General features: G+C 40.8%; 1 protein-coding gene across 12 annotated transcripts in view; it reads right to left on the reverse strand.

Annotated features, from left to right (window-relative positions):
* Positions 1 to 21,759, reverse strand: part of LOC109987898 (ankyrin-3-like) — a 130,509-nt gene that overhangs the window by 22,609 nt on the left and 86,141 nt on the right. For 3 of the 12 annotated variants that reach the window (XM_065959612.1, XM_065959614.1, XM_065959616.1), the window contains exons 20-38: positions 21,587 to 21,685; positions 21,335 to 21,430; positions 18,958 to 19,030; positions 18,667 to 18,723; positions 14,386 to 14,509; positions 12,848 to 12,859; positions 10,365 to 10,467; positions 9,517 to 9,567; positions 8,855 to 8,964; positions 8,041 to 8,073; positions 6,118 to 6,342; positions 5,809 to 5,963; positions 4,972 to 5,183; positions 4,510 to 4,705; positions 4,060 to 4,156; positions 2,750 to 2,978; positions 2,515 to 2,640; positions 1,972 to 2,094; positions 1,414 to 1,440 (exon numbers count right to left, since the gene is read on the reverse strand). In XM_065959612.1, the coding sequence (XP_065815684.1) occupies positions 1,414 to 1,440; positions 1,972 to 2,094; positions 2,515 to 2,640; positions 2,750 to 2,978; positions 4,060 to 4,156; positions 4,510 to 4,705; positions 4,972 to 5,183; positions 5,809 to 5,963; positions 6,118 to 6,342; positions 8,041 to 8,073; positions 8,855 to 8,964; positions 9,517 to 9,567; positions 10,365 to 10,467; positions 12,848 to 12,859; positions 14,386 to 14,509; positions 18,667 to 18,723; positions 18,958 to 19,030; positions 21,335 to 21,430; positions 21,587 to 21,685 (2,148 nt within the window). The other 9 variants (XM_065959611.1, XM_065959613.1, XM_065959615.1 and 6 more) reach the window with 9 other exon arrangements.

Below are 21,759 nucleotides of genomic sequence, written 5' to 3' on the forward strand. Positions count from 1 at the left end.
TCTTTATTATAATCTTTATGAACTATTATTTGATTTATGAATGTTTATGTACAGTAGATGCTCGCAATGATATTAAGTATGCTGCCACATTGCACTCTGGTCTAGCTCAGTTGGATGAGAAGGCCCCCATGTACAAAGGCTAAGTCCTGTCTGCCCAGGGTTCGACCCTCTGCCTTCTTGTGGATGTGTTCCCCACTCTATTTCCCTCTAGATTTTCTATTTACCTTCAACTGTCTTGCAAAATGCAAAAAACAACATTAAACTCTGCCAAAGAATATAATCTAGTTTTACTTTTTTAAGTGCTAAATTGTCCAATATCAACATTCTTCCTGGAGATTAGTTTGATACATTCTCAGGAAGAAGGAATATTACACATATATTACACACATATTCACTATGATTAATGTAAATAATCAAATACCAAAACAGCGTTAACTCCCTTTTTATCAAATTCTCCTTTAAATGTTTTGACATGCAGGATAAAGTTAGTACTCTCTGTTGGACACAGGCCAAGGACAAGGGTGAAGAAGGGAAGGATTGATTCCAACAAAACAGTGATGTAGAAGACAAATGATAAGAGTTAGGGTTTATTTAAAGCTGACAAAATATACTGTAGTCCTGTGTGAAACTTCCTATAAGTGAAATTAGAACCCGACCGATATGGGATTTTTGGGGCTGATACCAATATAGATATTGGGGAGAGAAGAAAATCCAATACGGATATATTGTCCGATATCTTTCTTAGATCTATATTCGATCTGTAGGGAGAGATATAGATATAAACATTTATTGCGCTGATCCCTCAAAAGCAGTTATCAAACACTTGTGGAAAAGATATTTAATGAAGACAAGATGGTCACTCAACTGCTCATGTAAGTGTATCACCGCTTGACACGCTGCTAGTGTAATACAATGAAACTCAAATGAAACGATATGAGACTTGTGAATAAATCTAGTAATAGGGGCACATATCTGTGATAAAATTAGCCGATACCAATAGACACGGGATACGCGAATATCGGCCGATAATATCTGCTGGCCGATTAATCGGTCGGGCTCTAGTTAATAGTAAGGATGGAGACATGGTGACTTCTGTTGAAAATGTATGAAAAGGAGGATAGAAATGAAAAACAAGCTGACAGTGGAACAGCAGCTGGCTCCACTGGACTTTGGGATGAAGACAACAATAAATAAATTCTTGCTGATTAAAAGGTCTGCCATTTCCATTCATGCATTTCTACATGAGGTCACTTCAGCAACAACAAAGCAGCGTAAAAAAGTGCAGTCAGAAGCAACATTCACACAAAGGTACCAGACATAGACCAAATATATATATAATATAACGCTGTAAAGCCAACAAAAAGGACGAAAAAGAAGAAGCAGTTCCATGTGATGATGAAGAATCTGTTTTACCTCATCATCAGGATCAGACTCCATATCCTGTGGTATTCCAAGATGCATTGCAGGAGAGGAGAGAGATGACACAATGGAGAGCAGGGACGTTATAGTGAGCGGGGAGATGGAAAGAAAAATTCAGGGGATGAAAATGGAGCAGCAAAAACAACAAAACGCATCAGAAAAAGTCTATAGGATTAATCAAAAATAAACAGCAAAATAACAAAAGCAAAAGCAAAATCATTTCAGTTTCTTGTGATCAATGAACACCACAACAAACAAAACATTTTCTTTTCTTTTTGCGCAAATTCTTGAACCCACAGTGAGCCAGGCAATAGAGAAAGCACGCTGTGCATGTGTGGCCGCATGTGTACGTTGTGGGGTCTTAGGACTGGCACAGGCTTTAACACCAATAAAAGACACAAGCAGCAGGCGAGTCACTTCTGACCAAATGAACTTCAGTGGCTCCTCTGGATGTCAAGGACAACACTGCTCTCTGTATTGCTATTTCATTTGCATGTAGATGATATGAAATTGCCTAAAAAAGGATGAGCTGTTCAACCATGGCGCTCCTACCTTCTTGTGTGTTGGCAGTGTGATATTCAAATTGCATATGGCAGTCTGTGGAAGGCCTTTGCTGGATTTTGGCTCTCTCAGGAAGGAGAGACGGCCACATGGCTCCTGGCCCATATCTCTGATCTGCGGAAGACAGCAAAAAAACAAAAAGAATAACTGCATCAGGAGTGTATCGTATTTAAAATGTTCAAGAAGGAGTAGAAAAGTCCCTTTTTGTGTGTTTCTTTTCTAGTTGCACAGCGGCCACTATTAGACATTCCTAAAATATTAAATTGTCATAAAGTGATGAAAGGGTTTAATTTCTCACTCACATGCATGTCAAAAGACTCAGACCAAAGTAGAGAGATTGTTAATCCCTGATCCTGTTAGAATCACATAATTCCCTTACACTTGATGTCCCTGGGCTGTGGTCAATGTCTGAATATTACATTTCTGACATCATTTAATCTGCACGTACCTTTTACAAATGAGTACGGAATGAATCATAGACAGTTTATACCAGCAAAAAGAAAAGGTTTATTGTAAGGCTTGTGTATTTCATACCTTCACATTGAATGGAAGTCTGTTTTCCTTGAAAGAGTAGAAGTTAAAAACCAGCTGCTGCCCACTTTTAGTGAGAGGAGACAGGTTGCCATAGCAGTCCACATGGATAGGCTTGCCCTCCAGAACCTACATACACCATTAGACAAAACATAAATGAATGAATTATTCAAATGTATTCATTTGTCAACTCATCTTTATCATACTCTTTTTGTTCAACACAAACAGAAGTCCCAACCTCAATGTCTTTGCTGCGTGCCACTTCCTCAAAGTTCTCCTGCTGCTCGAGGGTTTTGTCCACCTTGTCGTCGGTCATGCAGAAGCAGCGCAGCCGAGCCTCAACGGGGTCGTTCATCTTGGCGAAAACCACAAACTTGGCCAGGTACGGCACGCAGATCAGCTCCCGGTATAACTGAGACGCTAAACTCACCGTCTCAGGAATCTGGTGACAGTCTGCGAGCCAGAACCTGTGGAGGAGAGATCAGACAATGAACGAGTAGACATTAGAAGAGAAGTTGGGAACAAATGATGAAACGGGACCAATCTTGAAATGAGACGTGTGATTCTTTTAATACGTGGGTTGATTTACAGCAACCTAAATCTGCACTGCACAAGAAAGCCTTTTTTTGTATCACACAATTTCTAAGACAAGTGAATCATCAGCAGTGATTAATCAAATAAGGTGGGATGTTCCTCTGAAGACACAGACACATGGAAGCTGTGTACTGTAGCAATGTGATTACAGAGCCGCCACAGGGTGCTCTGCTAATAACAGGCGGCACTCTCACAGCATGATTCCAATCTAGCAAGGACGAGAATACATTTAGATACTCTTTGGTTGCAGAGGTCAGTTTAGAAGCCTCAGTGTCTGGAAAGCCAAAACAATGGTTGACTTTGTACCACTAAGAAAGATGTTGTCTGCATTAGAACGCTACCACCAAGTGATGAAAAGAAATTCAATACAAAGGTAGAGTCAACCAATGAAATGTAGAATCTGAGTATATAGCTTTGGAGGGAAATGGTTGTAATGTCTTTATAGTGATCTAATAAATGCAACTTATTATTGATTTAATGATACATTTATTTTTAATTAATTAGTTCAGTTCACAGGGAGATTTTTAATTATTTACCAAAGGCACAAGCGCAATATTCACATGTCTTGCTCTGGAAAAATTTACCCCTGAATCTAATCAGTTTATATTAAAAGGAGAATAAATAAATAAATAAATAAATAAATATATATATATATATATATATATATATATATATTAATTGCTATAAAAACTACTGAATTAAAAAACTTGACAATTCTTTGACTATTGATTATCCCAGAATGATTGCATTACATAAATTACCATAATCCTAAGTGAGTAAGTGGCGTTATGCCAGAACATTATAAACTGTACATATAGTGAGACATGGATTTTAAATGTGAGAGTGAATTCAATACACGGCCTTCCATAGCGTATCTTTTCTTAGTGTTCATCATCTTTAACTGTCCTCCTTGTGTATGACGTGTGTGCATACAGTGTGTTTTCTTTGACTCACCTGGCCGACACATTTGTGGTGAAGGAGACGCAGTCAGTTACAAAGGACAGCGGTGTGGTCCCTGTGATGTCCTCCCACTGAGCAGGAGACATCCCTCCTGCATGAATCAGAGCCAAGAGATGAGATCACTACTCTTCCAGCCTTAACCAGTGTTTTAGCTTTTTTTTTAGTCTTCATCCTTTTATCTTCTCAGTTCTTCATCTTCTGATATTGCCCAGTGACTTTTGAAATCAAAAAAAGGCCATCTACGTCTGGCGTCACAATTAACATATCCATAACACATCTAAGGAAATGATGGCTGTCACTATTCATTTGTCTAAATGTTAAACATAATGAAAATGTAATATTAGTCCTAGAAGCAATTTGGACAGAAGTATAGCAACATATTATACTGTATATTACAATGTATGGCTACTTGTCGAACTCTAGTTTTTTTACAGGTCTACTTGCCTGTGATGCTGCAGAGCAGACGCAGGCAGGGTGCAGAGTCCCCGCGGTGGCCTTCTGCCGATCGAGGTGGGACAGGGATCGTCATGGTGATGGGCTTGTGGAACTTCCGCCTCCTGGGCTCGACAGTAACAATGGGGCTGAAGGTTGCCCTGTTCCCAAGAACTGCCCGTGCCAGGTCATCGGGCACAGGCTGGGCCTGAACGTTAACACAGGAGGACAAATTGAAGCAGAATCATTGTTTATTTTTTGACTTAACTTTGAGGACACACAAATACTCAAACTTTTCCAAAGCTTTCAAAAAGTATAAGGAGGAGGCATGTGATGCAGGACTAAATATACAACCAAAAACTAGGTCGGCATGAATTAATAACAGGTCAGTGTACAGTATATGAAGCAAAAAAAAAAAAAGCTGAGTCAGGATTCATATTTAATTTGAGAAGATCCAAGAGAGGCCTGCTGTACCTGCAGGCCAACACGAATCCTCTTGGTGAGCGCCCCCTGTGGGAAAGAGGCCTGGACCATGGGCACGGTGCTGCTGGACAGGAGACCCCCGTCAGGACCCACGTGGTTCGACTCCTGCTTGATCCGCGACACCACAGCAAAATACTGAGGGAAATCTCTGGTGACGATGCGGCAAATGCGCTTCTTCTCGAGCTCAACAGGACTGTCCAGCTCTGTGAAAAAGAAAACATTGCTTTTATGAATTGGATTTTATGAATTGTTTATTTGTAATAATACACTTTACACATTTTTATAATTGAATTCAAACATTAGGCTGTTATGAGGCTTGGCAGTTTGGTCGGTGTTACTATAAAAAACGGACACTAAACTAACTAGATTAAACAGATTAACTAAAACATTATTTTGGATTGAATTTTGGATTATTCCAGGTCAGTGTTTCATAAATGGAGGCACTAATAACGGTTGCATGAAGCCAACACATCTCAAAGTTGTTTTTTTTATGTACAACGTTATATTTAGTAAATCAGACACTGCAATGCATCTCTTTACATAATTTTTTTCATTTCCAAAAAAAACTATTTGTGCTCATTCGGCTCAGTATCTATTTTAATGCTGAGAAATGCATGAAAAAAGAAGTGCTGTTTGAGGTCACTTTCTGACATACAGGCCTGGATTATGTGTAAAGGTTAGGGTTAGGGTTAGGCTTTTCTTAGTGGTTCGGGTTTGGGTTCGGGTTTGGGTTAGGGTGTTCACCCTTTCTCTTGTGTTGCATAAACTTTCTTTAATCCTTCTTTCTTTGGTAAAATCAGGTACAAGTGGCAGGTTTCTTTTTCTTACCTTCTTCCATTCCAGCCAGCAGATCAATGAGGTCTTCTGGTCTGGCGTCTGGCTGGTGCTCCTTCCACGTGTCCCCATTTTCACTCCGTAACACAATCAGTTCCCTCTCTTTACCCCGCATGGAACCAAAATGGGGGATCTCCACAATCACAGGACTGAAAAAAAAAAAAAAAGGAAAACCATATACTTTAGAGCTGCTGAAGAGGTTTAAGGAGGTAATGAGCTGTACTGAGTCCTGATATCAGAGTAGACTGCTGGCTAGGCCTGCTGAGCAGTGCAAGCCATCAAGACAGAAAGAAGCCGTCGTACCCTAGGAACTGAGCCCCAGCAGGTCCGACCTCCACCAGACGGCTCACCAGCCCTTCTCCCTCCACCATAGGAGGGGGGTAGGCCAGCTTGTGCCTTTTGGCCAGGCGGCAGGTGATACGTGTGGGTGCCGTGCACTTCCTGGGAGGGATGATGATGCGCATGCCATTGTGGCGGCTGCCTCTCATGGAACCGCCACGGGCATCCACCATGAAGCTGACCAAGAACCTGCAAGAGAGGAACGAGGTTAAAGGCAGAAAAAAAAAGAGAGAAACAGAGAGAAACAAAGATAGAGGAGCTATAACACTGATACAAGTGAGGAGGACGATTCCCATGCTGTGATCACCGTACAGCCAAAAAAAATCAAAATAAGGAAAAAATAGAGAAGAGAAAAAGAGAAAGGGACCAAACGGTAAAAAGAAAAATGATGATGCTTTGAGTTCTGAAAGTTGGTAGTTATCACCTTCACATGCCTCTTTAAACAGTTATAAAAATGGCCTGAAACTAAAGAAATTTGAAAATGTAAACTCCTGTGAGGAACTTTCAGCCTGTAACACTTTTAGTTCATCCCTAGGTGAAAAGCGGTACCTATTGTCTCTTTGCTGATCTTGACCTGTACATCCTAAAGTGTTTTTTTCTTACAAAAAGATCTCACTCTGCTTTCCTTTTTTTAAAGGAGCAACATGTAAGAAATCTACTGAATTAAACATCAAATAAAATAACCTTTTTTTAAAGACATGAAGCATCAGAGAAACGTCCGTATCTGCGACATGGCCACCCGGGTGTGCATCCACTCTAGAGAGGAGGGGGGCGAAGGGGAGACAGCGCTCTCCCAAATGTTCAATTTGGACTGCAGTACCCATTTTAAATGCTACTAGTCAGAGTTATATATTGCTCCTTTAAGATTTTTTTTTTTTTTTTATTAGCTTTATGCCTTTCTTCAAGAGGACAGTGGGAAAGAGAGTAGAGCACTATATATAGAGAGAACTAGAGCCTCCATACACAGGGCAACATTTACCGCTGGGGCACCGACGCTGCATCCTGCTTTCTTTTAACAGTCAAACCCAACACTCATCAGGACTCTTTGCAGTGAACAATATTTCAAAAAGACTGTTTCGACTGTGTGCAGTTCAGTTTGTCTGATCCCTCTGCAGTGTTTAAAATGACATGAAATAACATTATAGAAATAAGAAATTGCTAAAGTGACGATCTGGTTTGCTCTTACAGGGTATTTATTTCAGCATCTTAACAAACCAGAAACTCCTCACAGGATCTTTAAGTTGCTTCTAGTTTTGAGGCTGAAGGTGAGACTGTTGCCAAAGTTTCAGTTTCTCTAAAGCAGCATTAAGTGATCATATATTAAACACCTGCACAGATGTTTCACCAAGAGAGGGTTAATATGATTATTATGTGATGTGTTCTAATCCTTAAAATAAGAGCATGTGTTTGCATCCCATTCAAATATTTACTGACAGCAGTGAAGAGTGAAGAAGAGTGTTGGATTAAGTAACTTTGTGCACTCATATACATTCATTATACTTAAAGACAAATACGGCTATGTTCTGTGTTGCTGCTTTATTGAATCTTTATGTTGAAATTTCAGAATCCCTGTAAGGTTTTAGGGAAGATGTATTTGCAATGTGCACTGCGAGAGAGAGAGAGAGAGCGAGAGAGAGAAAGAGAAAGAGAGGGAGAGAGAGAGAGAGAGATTGCACATCACCGAGAGACTTCCAAACACATCGACTACACACTTCTAAAATCTACAAAGTGCAAATGAAACACCAGACCACACGGATGAGATGAGGACACACTGGAAAAGGAAAGAGGGGATAAGTAAAGGGAGAGAGTGAGAGGGGGAGAAAGAGGTGGAGGAGGGAGTGACGTCACTGCGGCATCATGGGTGAGAGCAGCGAACTCAGTCATCACCTGGAGTCATACTGAGGGAGCGGGGAGGAGAGGCTGCAAAATAAACACATGGAGGCAATGCAGGAGGCAAACCCCCAGGACCTAGTTTTAGTATCAACATTTCACAGTCACTTTTGGGATCTGTATTAATTACTGAGGAGTGAATGAAAGATTACACAACAGGAATAAAATAAAGAGAGACAGAAGACATAAGACATAATGAGGACATAATGACAACTGACAAAATATTATGCAAATAGACAGCAACATACAAAAAGCAAAATGAGACAAAAACAGGACTTCAGAACTGACACTAGACATGACAGATTCCCGTATCTAATTCCTGAGCATAATACCTCAGAGATGATGCATTAAGTTTTATGCAGAGTAGATATTATTAAAATTTTATAACATCATATACTCAAAGTATGTGAGGCGCAGGAGAGCAGAATCTTATCAGCGTAGCCAAATGCGACACAGGAGCCCTGACTCTGTGCTTTGTTTCTGTGATGATAGAAAAAGGTGTGTGAAGAGAACATGACTCGACGTACAGTGTGCCATGAGAGCTTTAGAGGATGACTTTTTTTTTTTTCCAGCACTGCATAAATCCCACAGCCGTGCACATTGTCTGCATCACTGCTGCAGGTTTTGCTGAATATTGACTCTTAGAGGTAGAACAAAGACAATACAACTGTTTTGTGCAGTAAGCACAAAGAATGTGTGATTCCGCAATAGTTATGTTGATGCAAATGCAGCGTATGTGTGTGTGTGTATGTGTGTGTGTATATACACATGGAGCTTGTGTATGCCGTGTAGAAAGTACAGCTGTTCTCACCCAGAGTGAATGGGGCTGGACACAGTGTTGTGGCTGTGGTCCATAGTGTCTGGTGTCCAGCTGTAGCGTCGCATACACTCGGCGCTGTAGTCTCTGGTCACAGCCAGGTGCTAGGAGAATAACATTATGAAAGAGACAGACAGAGATTGAGGTGCAAAATGAAAAGCAAACAAAAAAGGCAAAGAACAGAAATGGACATAACTGATGAAACACGAGATCCTGGAGTCATGCATGGTATAATGGAGCAATGAGCTGATAACATTTACAGTTTCTTCACTCATAATTCACCAAAAATGCCCCCATTATTAACACCTCACCAATATCAGAACAGAGGACATAATAAATAGCACATTCATATTTCTAAAATACATTTTGCTGAAGCATCAAAGCATGCAACAATAATTATGATGCTTGAAAATCTAGAATCTGGAAATAAGTTTCTGAATCTTTTCTTATGTTACACAGAACAATAGGAACTCAGGATAGTATGGTAGTGTTCAATGAATGACAGATGAATAACACAGACCCCCCCCCAACAAAAAAAACCAAAAAACAATTATACAAAGACCAAGACTCAAGAGAAATGGGAGCTGAACGTCATGCCAGCGACTGAAAAATGACACAACTGAGGAATGAGGCGGACGTCTGCGAACACTTTATACCTTATTGAGGGGGTCAACCAAGTAGGAGATGTCTTTACAGACACTCTGAAGCTTAAAGGAGAAGAGAGACAGTTCAGAAGTGGCACTGACGACCATCTGTGGTCATTGTTAGCCCCTGTATACTGTATGTGTTGTCCAGACTGCTTTGTTTCACTTCATGTAATTCCCAACAAAGAAATCATTGTTTTTGTTTTTTTATCCCATCAGGATGAGATGATGCTACAAGTTGGGGATCTAAATTCAAACAGTCCCAATATAGATTGAAGTGGATGTTATTGAAAACCTCACACAACAGATGTACGACATTTTTTGATCGCATGGAAATGGATCACCAAGTTGAAAAAACTACATTTTGATCTGATGTATATAGAGTTAGTATCAACTTAATTTTTAAAAGATTAGGTCAAATTAAAAGAGCTAATGTAGGAGCATAGAGTTGGCCATGTATAGTTCAGGGTCTCTGGTGATGCGGTCATTGAACGTGTATTTCATATTTCTTTTATTGTTTATAATAAGAGGTTACAGCCACCAACACGAGCGCTGCACAGGACCATCTTTTTCCATGAGAGAGCACAGAGGGGCCTCCCAGAGCCCTTAAGCTTGAATAAACTCTTCGTCAAGGTGCTATACACTAACCCTCAGCACTTTGGCAGAGGCCAGCATGACATCAGCACTGTCTCTGCTTTGACCCTTTGTGCAAGACATGTAGAGCTACCCTGCTCCTTGTTTTTAACTCTACCCTGCTTGTTTTTCCATCAAAGGAACGGACAGAAAGACAGCAAGAAAAATGGTGAAGAAGTAATAAATAGCGGTAACAAAAGATGAAGAAGAAGAGAAATGGTTCTTACCGTGTCCTTTGTGGGGGCCAGAATCTCCTCAATCATCATACTGTCCCGAGCGAAGGAGCTCCGGTTGAGTGTGTTGGACCTATCCGAACTGAAGGAGCGGAGGCTACATGTTACCACGCAACCAAGTGCCGCGGGCGACAACAAGTCACGGGCAGGGGAACACAAAGTAAAAAAAAAGAAAAAAAAAAAGCAAGGGACAAATTACTACATGCAACCTCCAGGGAACCAAGGTTTTTACTTACTGGACAGAGAGAGTCCAAATGTTAGAAGTGGGAAATAGAGGGAGGCGAAAGAGTCTGCAGATAACGCTGCAGGTTATTCAGAGATGGAAATGAGAGTGAGGTCAGTTTCTTTTTGCATTAAGAGATAGAGGTGAAGAGGAAAGGGTAGCTTTTTGTGATCATTTCTCTGTGAAGGTTTGGTTGATATGCATCACTAACGCAGATGTTACTAAGCGTGTCTAATGAATAAAGGCAAAACTAACTAAATATAAGCGTCTGGGAATCATAAGTTCTCTCGGTGCAGATCTTCTATTGGAAGTCACAGGGAAAGAAAGGATTTATAAAAGGTCTTCAAACTGCTATATTCGACTCCGGCTCAGAGACTGACATCTCTTTATTCTAAGATTAGCAGCTGACCCAGACCTGTTTCACAGCAGCGTCACACAAAAGAGAATCTGGTCTTTTCTATCTGTCTTGCTGCAGTCTGCTTTGTGGCTGTGTGTGCGGGTGACGTGTGCCTATTTTTACAGCCTCTCAGGCTCAATGCGGCGCTGTTGATTCTTTTCAGGGTTATTTTTTTTCTCTTGTGCTCGTTTTTTCTTTTTTCATTTTTTTTTTTGTACAGTGATTTGATCGGCAAAGAGGAGCCGTAATGTTTGCGTGAATACACTGCACGGTCACTTACAGTATGTGCATTTGCTGGAAAAGTTGTGTAAATAACATATAGCAAGACTGCTTTTGAATGTTTTTTTTTTGTTTTTTTTTGCATTACAAGGGGCTGAAATTAAAAGATAGCCCAGCGATAACGTCACAACTTTGTCGTATTCTGTGTGTACTGTATATGTGTGTTATTATGTCCTGTGTGTGAAAGTGCAGAGGGGGGAGAACAAGTGAGCTGAAGGGGGGGGGGGGGACAAAATGCAGAGCTCAGCGTGTTTGAGTGGACACACTATTCAGCTCAGAGAGAAGCCCTTTATTCAGCACAGCCTGCCTACCCCGCCATCGAAGTTACCAAGCAACTCTGTGTGTCCTGAATGGACTCGCTGGCATGGCAGTGCCGCGCCCCCTTCCCCACCGCTCGCACCCGGACTGTGTTTTTCTTCTTGACAGCTTCTTTCTCTTTCTGTCCATCCTCCTCTCAACGTCCATACATTATGATTTCCTCTTTGCGTCCCTCTTTCTTTCTTGTTTGTCCTTAATGATCTGTTATTCATTGATGCATGTCATGGCACTCTTTTTTAGTAAGGCTGCCTGATCATCCCTTGCTCTCTTAACCACCGCAGTTGCAAAGTCTCTCCTGTGTTGTTTACCCTAAAATTCATAAAAGGGAAGAAGAAGGGACGTTTTCTCTGCTTTGCTGCTTTTCTCTAACACCAATCCTTCTTTGTCACCATCCTTTCACGTTCCAAACCACTCCATTCATTTGACTATTGATCAATCAGTCTGTCTAGTGGCTAACTACACCTCCTGTTATCCAAACAACTTGTTCTGTCTTGAAACCACACATAAATAACAACAGTCCTCCTTTTTTAGAGCAGTGGACACAGGGTTTGAGTCATTATGCGTCCATTTGGTTGTTTATGCGCGCGTGTTTTGGGTAAGTAAGAACAAGTGTGTCTGTCCTGATATATGTGAGGGATCTTACAATGGACCGAAATTCCAGAGTAATCTCCGGCTGTAAAGTTTCCATCTCTGAAAATTTCACATCTAAAACAATTCTGAATAACGCTGGGACAACTCCAATGACTAGTGTAGAACAGGGGGGGGGGCCGGTTATGAATAAACGGAGGTATTTGATCCCTGGAAGTTACACTCAGAGGGACAAGTAAAACATAAATAAAGTGCCACTTGTTAAAGAAAAAAGCCACGTCCAAATGTGAAAGATTATTCCACACAACTTCAATCGAAATCAAGTCAGCAAATTTAAAAATGAAAAATCTCATTTCCAGCAAGATCGCCTTTTGTCCAAACCTGCGTTAGAAAGTGAATACATTTATATTTTTCTGACAAGATGATGGGATTCAAAAGATGAGAAACAAGTGTTAATGTAGAGCAGCTATTATGGACATTTACACAAATCCACAGTCACAGACAACAACAGCAACACTCGATGACGACGATGCGCGATGGATGACTCATGGTTTGGGTTAGTGGTTTTATGGGTGTACTGTCAGAGTTACACAGCAGTTTGGGGATCACAGGGGAAGGACACCATTCAGAGCTGCTTACTACGACTACTAGAACTACTTTTTTTTATCTTACCTGATTCTAGGGCTAGAATGAAAGACGAAAGGGGGGGGGGCAGAAAAACAAGGGAAAGGACAAAATAGAAGGGTGAAAAGCAAAGCATTTTGAAGACATTCAAGCATGACATGCCTTTCTTTATTATCCTCATGACAATAATGCTGTGCTTTGGCATAGTTTAACGCTTCAACTAGACATAAAAGTTTTTAGGGTTTTACGTGGATTTGCTTATATGTGTGTGTGTGTGTGTGTGTGTGTGTGTGTGTGTGTGTGTGTGTGCAGCCCAGTCAAAAAAAAAGCATACCATGCAATGTTGATGTGATAAACAGAAAGGTATAGGAAGAGAAAAGAACTTGCTCAGCATAATACATTCAAAATCAATAAAATACTGAATATTAGAGCATTGCATTCAAATCCTGCAAAAAGAGAAGGCAATAATTCCCCAATCCGTTTCAGTTTAAGAACTGTTCTTCTACTTCATACGTTTGCGTAACAGAACCTGTAGTATATGTTTGACTTTTAGTGTGTGTAGCTCTTCTTTTTAGCAGATTGTGATGTAACAAATTAAAAAAGAATAACTTTTATCTGTAGAACCATTATGATCATAGGCACAACAAACAGCAATTTCAGCACCTAAACGATGCTCCAAACCCCCTAAATTAAAGTCCAAAACAGTGTTTTTGTTTTATTATATCATAAACTGCAAACAACAATTCCCGTAAATGTATTACCCCTGTCAAAACTCTTTCCATGATGCTCACCAAACAAGCTTGTTTACATGGAATCGCTCAGGTTTTTTTTTTTTCCTTGTCTGTGGTGGCCTGCTGATGTGTGCAGCTTCCTGTCACAGTTAGTGTTGTTGTTTTTTTTTTTAATCAATCCAACCATCACAGTGCATGTGCCATCTGCTAGTGTGGCTACAATACACTCAGGGACTGCACAACACTTGTCTTGTGTGCCTGCTGATGTGTTTTCACGAGCAATGCCAGTTTTCCACTGCATACTTTGTCCACTGTTCGACAGTGTGTAGGCCTGCGCTGCTTCCTGATGTGCAGCTGTTCACACAGAGGATCAAAGATACCAGAGTTCAAATTGCTCAATCTATATCTCATGTGTTATACGTACAAGGGGCCATGTGTATAATCTTTGAATAGGTTTGAATGGGGCCACACACAAAACGCTGAATCATTTTGTCAGGTTGAATCATTAGATGGCAACTTTCCAGATGCTTTCACTGTTAATTTCCATTCTTCTGTTTGTGGTGTGTGTCTGAGTATGTGTGTGTGTGTCTGTGTGTGTTTAAAGGGCTGTACATTATTAAATCAGTCCAGCATACACCGTACAATCTAGAAAAACGGCATACCATGTCAGATGTGGCGTGATAAACTTATGAATGCTTATGTAGGAAGAACAGCCTCAGCACCACTGGAAATGATGATGTCACACACTGAGGATACTGGCCGCACTTCCATTACAAGTTGGATTAAAAAAAACAGTTTGACAGTGCTGCAGAGCTCGTCAGTGGTTTTCTTTAAATCAAAGTGACAGGTGCCTACCTGGCTGAACGGGCTCCAATGCTGAAACCCATGTACCCCTCCTGAGGGAGAGAGTCGTCCCCCAGCTCTTTGAGGTCCTGAGGCCGCAGGTATTTGTCCGTGTCCCCAGTCATTGCATCCTCACCTGATGGGAGGGAAGGGGGAGGGGGGGGGGAGAAGGGGGAATCATAAAATCCTCCAGTCAACTTTAAAGCTAAATCAGGAAGAAGAAGAAGAAAAAAAAATAGAAGAGGCGATGCACCACCTCAAGGCGAAAAACAAGCCGTCACCACTGTTTGGTTAAGGCACCTAAACCAGGCCTTAGATCATTTATCAACACCACTCTGCCTTTAAACCCAGCATTCCTTGCTGCAACTGCATAGCCCACTGCAACTTTTTCTTAATAATTTGGCTGTGGCAGAGCAACAACATGCAGATGGAAAAAAAAAAAAAGAGCAGCGACGACTCTGTCAGAGGTTAGACAGGGACACAGTAAGAGAATAATAATGCCATCAGGGAGAGAGCAGCAAAGCCACTTTGCGGTATATCTGGAGCCCCCCAGTAAAACCAAACGCAGCTCCTCACATCACTCAAAGACAGCGCAGCAGAGGCTTAAACAAGCGACTATATGCAAGAGCACAACGAGAAGAGAACGAGCAGAAAGTGGACAACCAGCATCGCACCTCGATCGGCGGACCGGTGGACGATGACACGCCGGTCAACGAAGCCGGCGGAGCGGCGACAGTGTTTCCCCTTCTCCCTCATGTCCGGCTCTGTCCTGCCTGCAACACTCCGCTCCTTCACCGCAGCCCCTCCCCCTACCTTCAATACTGCCGCACTCCGTTCACACACCAACACCGCCATCAAGTTAGGGGAACGCTACAAGTAGACGTTTCCGGTGTCAAATTTCAAAATAAAACCATATGGTAAAAGTCTTAAACTGTTCAAATCAATGATACTATTCAACATGGTTTTGGCTATCCTGACATTTTTTTTTTCTCGTCTGGTGGCATGGGTAAACAAATTGCTGTTGCATGTTGAAATGTCTGTCTCCAACAGCAACCTAGCAAACAATAGCCTAATACTTTCATTTAGGGCGACAATATAGCCATGAAGCATATATTTAATCAGCGCATTGGGGGAGTTATTTTTTTAAAAATCAAAATTAATGGTAGCCTTTTAAGTTTGCTCAATCTTTGTTCGAGCTGTAAACCATTTCAGACAACTCTGAAAAACACCCAACATTATGTTTCAAGAAGGACTAAAGAATCAGATGTTTGAGGACAATATTCAAAATGTAAAAAAAAAAAAATAAGCTGTATTTGCATTCGTGACTGCTAAGCTGTAATTTAAGTCATGCCTTTATTTTGATGGTTATTAATGATAACCCCACTTCCGGTGCTTCTCTGGTCGGTTTGTCTGACTTGACACAACAGGGAAACAATTGGCTCCCGCTGCTGTAATAATGTTTTACCGTCCCATTCAAGCTCAGATACCCAACTACACACATAGTCACCTCCACACACACACACACACACACACACACACTTATAGGCTACACACAGGCCTACACGCACACTTGACACACACCTATTAGGCTACTTCTTTTAAAATAAAGCATCTTCTATAACGAAGTCAGGGCAACAAAAATTCAATGAAACATTTAAACCTGTAGGCCTACAACTAAAAAGATCAAATGTCATTAATAGCTTTACAACTTCACCGTCTAGGTAGTTTATAGGGAACACAATCGTTAAAAAAAGAAAGGTAGTGAGTGACAAATGGAATAATAATTAGGTCGATCCTCTGTCTCTTATTACACAGCAATCAAAACTACACACACCGGCTACTGAAACGTATTCGGATTCTCTAGCGACTTACCTTTGACTAACGCAGCCATAATGATCTGAACTATTCAGAAGTTTCCCTGAGTAATTTATCTTTCTCTACAGCTAAAAAAAAAAAAAAAAACTTGTGCGGGACGAAAAGTAGATCCAGTATGAGGCGACGACTGTCAAGTGGTCCATTCACTGCTTGAGTTGCTGATGGAAAAAGTTGCCCTCTTTTCACCCCCACACACTTAACTCCACTCAGACCGATTTGCGCATTTGTCTCCGGCGCGCACTTTATCGCTTGCAAAAAAATGAAACTCAAAAACTCTTCCAAGTAGTGCGTCTTTTTTTTTTTTTTGTTGCCCCCAAACTGTAAAATGCTGGGTTATTGATAGCGTAAGACCAAGCACTCTGTCATCGGCGGTCACCAGGGGTTAATTCCCATGCAGGCGGTTCAAAAAAAGCTCATCTCATTGGATTTAAAGACAGAAAGTCTCGGTGCGTCTCTGGCTCAACTCCATCCATATCAAAGCGCGTGAACGTGGTCTGACAGCTGACAGCAAACGCCTCAAACAAGGGAAACCTCAGCGGAGGAGACAGTGACGAAGAGAAGAAGTAAACCCTCGCTAAGCGATCCTTTTTTTTCCTTCCTCTATAGAGACAGTTTGGCTGCTTGTCAAACTGGGAGTGGGGCTCAACTACTGATGAAATAGCAGCAGCAGCAGCAGCAGGCATCATTTTGACATTAATATCTTGCACAACAATTCCCTCTAGTTCTTCATTCTGCATGTTGCAAACAGTTACTAATACTTGCACAGGAAAAGTCAGTTCAACTCAATCACGAAGAACAGTTCAAGAGTTAAACCTTCAAATTCACAAAACCAACTGCGAGAAGAATACCCTCGAATACAATATGTAAGCGTCATAAAGACACTCCATAATGTGATGAAAGAAGAGCACAACAAGTGGTATTCAAAATATGGTGCAATTAGAGGAAATAAGTGCAAAGAAAGCATAAAGAGTCACACACAAATACACACACACACCCACACACCCACACACACACACACACACACACACACACACACACACACACTTCAGCAGTGACCTGTCACACTCACTCAAACCTACAACATAATAGGATTGGCTTCCCCCATATAGGATTAAAGAGAGATGTGGACACTTTTTAAGTCCACTAACTCCTTTCACTCACTCACACACACACACACACACACACACACACACGCACGCACACACGCACACGCGCACACACACACACACACACACACACACACACGCACACGCGCACACGCACACACACACAATGTATACACAAAAACATCCTACAAAGATGACTGATTGCAGGCCTGAACACAACACTCTGCTGCTGCATGAGAAGCAATGCAAATGAATTATGTACGCAGTATAAACAGTTTATGTGGAGAACATGAGGCCATGGATACACTTATTTATAATTCCTGCCTGGTAGTGATAACAAGCTCAATCATGTATTTAGCAATGAGGATCTTCATCATACGGCTGCCGTACACACTCGTTCATTTTCACTTGATCTGTGCGTGTGCGTAACTTGTTGAGTCTAGCTGTATCACTTGACATAGAAACTCCACACCTCCCTCCTCTGACGGTCCCCAAAGCAACGGCCCATGAACGAGCTCATCAATTTTACAGGCCGACTGGCTCTGTGGTTCCAAAAACAGAGGACAGAAGACTGAAGAGGACAGCCTGAAACAATGTGACTTGTACCATAAACTTGGCAGTGACATTTGGCCCTGCAGTGACACCACCACAGCTAGCCCGCTGCTAACTATGCTACTATGTAATGTATTAAGATTATCACACAGTATAACAAGATGATTTCATTGACCTTGTTCTCATTTTCTCACAGTACCTCCTTCAAAAAGATTGCACAAAGTGTCTTTGTAAAGGGAGTCATGTGGTATGTGGTAGACTTGTGCTGTTCGAGTGCTTAAAAATAACAGCTTTTAAAGAAGCAGTGAAAATAGCGTCAGCAGTGTCAGTTTGTGAAGAGAAGCACACTCAAACCTGACAGAAAACCAAGACCAGATTCAGGGCTCAAACTGTTCAATAATTTAATGTTTACTGATGGATTTCTTGGTCAAAACAGGAACAGCTGAGACTTTAGATTTTCCCTGCTGATGGCAGACTGATAATTACAGTAAAAAATAGAATATCTGCTCTGTCTGACACTCTTCATGGCCGTTGGTATGAGAATAAACTTTCCATTTACTGCCCTCAGATTTTTGTTTAAGTGTAACCTGTGCATGATTCCCGCTGTAGAGAGACTATGTTCTAATGAAAATGAAGAGCAAAGCAGAGTAGTATAGTATAGCAGAGGCGTAGAGGTTAGCTCATTAGAAAGGAAGGTGAGTTCTGCTTATATTAAAGGAAAACACACAAACAACAGAGGAGGCAAACTTATGACAAGTACCTTCATCACCATCTGAAAAAGACTCCTCATTGAGAGTTTCCGGCACATTGGCCCGGACTGTGTGATTTAGACACACACACAGTGAGACATGCACATGTTAATGAACAATGACATCATATTGCACACAGTCACAACGTTACAGAACTCATGCAGTGTAATGATTTTACTTTACTCCAATAAAATCAAGTCACAATAACAGTTTACAATGTAATAATTCATTCAATTTTAAGCAGGACACTGATAAAAAAAAATGGTGGGAGTGAATAGTAATTATGAACATGTTTTACATACCTTCATCGTCTGACATGTCGAGGAACTCGTTCATGGTCTCTGGGACGTTGATTTTGTGTTTCTCTGATGCACTCTGTAAACAGGAAAAGCAAAGGGACAACTAAGCTTCTTTTTTTTTAAAACAACTTCATAAAAATTCAAATGGAAAGATGAGTAGGATGTCATATTTGAAAAAAAGATGTGACATAGTGTAACTTTATTGATTGATTTAGTACACTTTTCAGCCCGTTTTTATTAATTTATAGATCATCTTATTCTGTTTTATTTTACTTGATTATTTTTACTCTTATTTAATTTTCCTTTAATCTTGAAAGCTTATTTATGTTTTGTCCCACTTCCTGTTTCCTCATAATGAACAGAGGAAACTGCAAACACAGTTTGTCCGATTCTGTATTTATCGAGTCCTTCATTTATCAGAATGGTTTTTTTTACCTTGCGCATGAATCCTTTCTTGGGGGTTCTCATATTTATTTATTACTTTGTTACTTTATTATCAGATGACACATGCAGTGTCTTATCGTCCTGAACCTTACACGTGTGTTTTTAAAGCTTTCAATAATACCAGTAATCTCTGGAGTTTCTCCCAGCTCAATGTTGATGTTTTGATACCCTGAGCAGTTTAAATCTGACTTTAAAAAAGGCAGCACTGAGGTTCAGGAAGATTAAGGACTGGGGTAAAAAGAAAAAAAAGTAAATGAGAAAAGAAATTGAATATAAAGCGCTGTGATAGACGGACATCACCTAATCTTTTTTCATATTTTAAAGACAACCAAGTTTGCTAATATAAAAGCTCAGTACTTACATTCCAACTTAAGTGCGACCTACAGTATGCATCTATTTCCTAATTTGGACTTTAAACTAAATTTTTAAGTCAGTAAAAAAGGAATGATACTATAATGTGTCTGCAGGGCATTTCCCCTAGCTAACTGACCAGCAGAGGTGCTGCAGGCTTCAGATGGTTCAGAAGGTTACTCAGGGGCATAAAACAACAGCGAGGCCTCTGCACACAAAAGTGTAGGGAAGCGACCTTGACCTTGAAGTTTCTTCAGTGCAGATAGAGACAGTAATGACTAATACACTTGCTGCCGATTGTGCAGGATCTTCAGTGACCTCTCCGTCCGTCTCTTCACTCAATGTCCCTCCTCACCCTCCTGTTACCTCTTTATCTTCACGCTACCTTTCTTTCGTTCCCGCTTTCACACCTTTATCCCTCCTCCTCCCATCGCTGCTCTTCCTCATGGACATGTGTGTGGATCACAATGCTGTAATGGACTGGGCTATTTGAGGAGAAACCTTAAGCTCTGGTCTAAGCCCTCACTCTCGCTCTTAATAAGGATAACCTCACACATGTGACACAGCGAGTCTGACTGACTTACTTGCTGCCTCATTTTCAGGCTTCACACACTGACTGCGCTCACAGTATGCTGCTGGCTCACTGGCCGGTAAAGTTTAATGTCTCTGCAAAGTAAGGATGCACTAAGGGTTTAACATGTATCAGTCCTAAAGCAACATGTACTTTACATTACTGCAGACAATTTTCAACAGAATAACCAAGAATATCACAAGTTTTTACAGATACAGAAATCCTCGTAATACAACTATGAGCCAAAAACAAACTTTTGGTTTCTAACTTTGTCTACAATCCTTCTTTTTCTTTAAGTTCCTGATTGCAATTTGTTTCAGTAGCTCACTGAGAAGCTCTTGAATCCACCACCAAGTGGAAGTCTTAAATCCAAAAACTGCACTTGCAAGAGCATGGGAAAATATCCTCGAGTTGGAAACAGTAAAAGTGATGAGGGGTTCAAGAAGGTCAATAAAGTTTTCGCCACCCTAGTTTCAAATCAGTCACTACTTAACACATGACCGTTGACTTTGTTTAAACTGTCCATATTGTTTATAATTATTGTATTATGTATGATGACTGAATACAAAATAATCTTTGAATGTAACATATTAACATAGTTATTTTTTATTATTAGGCAATAGAAAGTATAGTTGTATATTTTGTAGTATTTTATAATTTCTATAGGATTAATTTTTTATCTCTTGCTTCTAAAACACAGAATGTGAGAGCGGCTTCCTCTTTCAATAGCGTTGTACTTGCAATGACAATCAAGACATTCTGATTCTGATTCTTTAGAAAAATCTTTTTAATGTCAATAATATTGTGGTCAAAAATTGCTTAATATATCAGATATTTCTTCAATATTGTATGTATTTAATGTATTGGGCGATTTCTAGTATTTAACCTGTTTCCAAGTTAAAGAGACTATTCATTAGGCTTAAAAGACTTTGTAATCTTTTGGTTTACTGATATACATTAGAGGGAGTGAACTGGATCAAATGAGATGCAGCAGACATGAGTGCAGCGCCTTACCATGGAGGTCAGGTTTTCATCCGTCACTGGCCTCAAAGTGTCCACCACGGAGATGTACCCTAAACGGCAGGCGATGGACAGGGCAGTGTTCCCGTTCTGACCGGCAACAACAAACCAACAGGAAGTTATTCACGGTCAGGAGGCAAACAGAAAAACACAAAAGAGCATTCAGTATGTCATCAAGCTTCTGCTCTGTTGGAGTGTGAATGTGTGTTTGTGTCTGTGCCAGTGTGTTTGTGTTTGTGCGCTGACCACAGTGAGTTCGTTGGCCGAGGTCCCGTGCTGAAGCAGCAGGTTGATGATGTGGGTGTGGCCCTGCTGAGCCGCCTGATGGAGAGGAGTGTACCCGTTCTAGACAGAGACACAGTCAGGGTAAGAGAGTAAATATTGAATCTGTACGTATGAAGTATTATGATCTGAAGAAA

This window comes from Labrus bergylta, chromosome 10 (assembly GCF_963930695.1).
Source record: "Labrus bergylta chromosome 10, fLabBer1.1, whole genome shotgun sequence".
NCBI classification, from domain to species: Eukaryota; Metazoa; Chordata; class Actinopteri; order Labriformes; family Labridae; genus Labrus; species Labrus bergylta.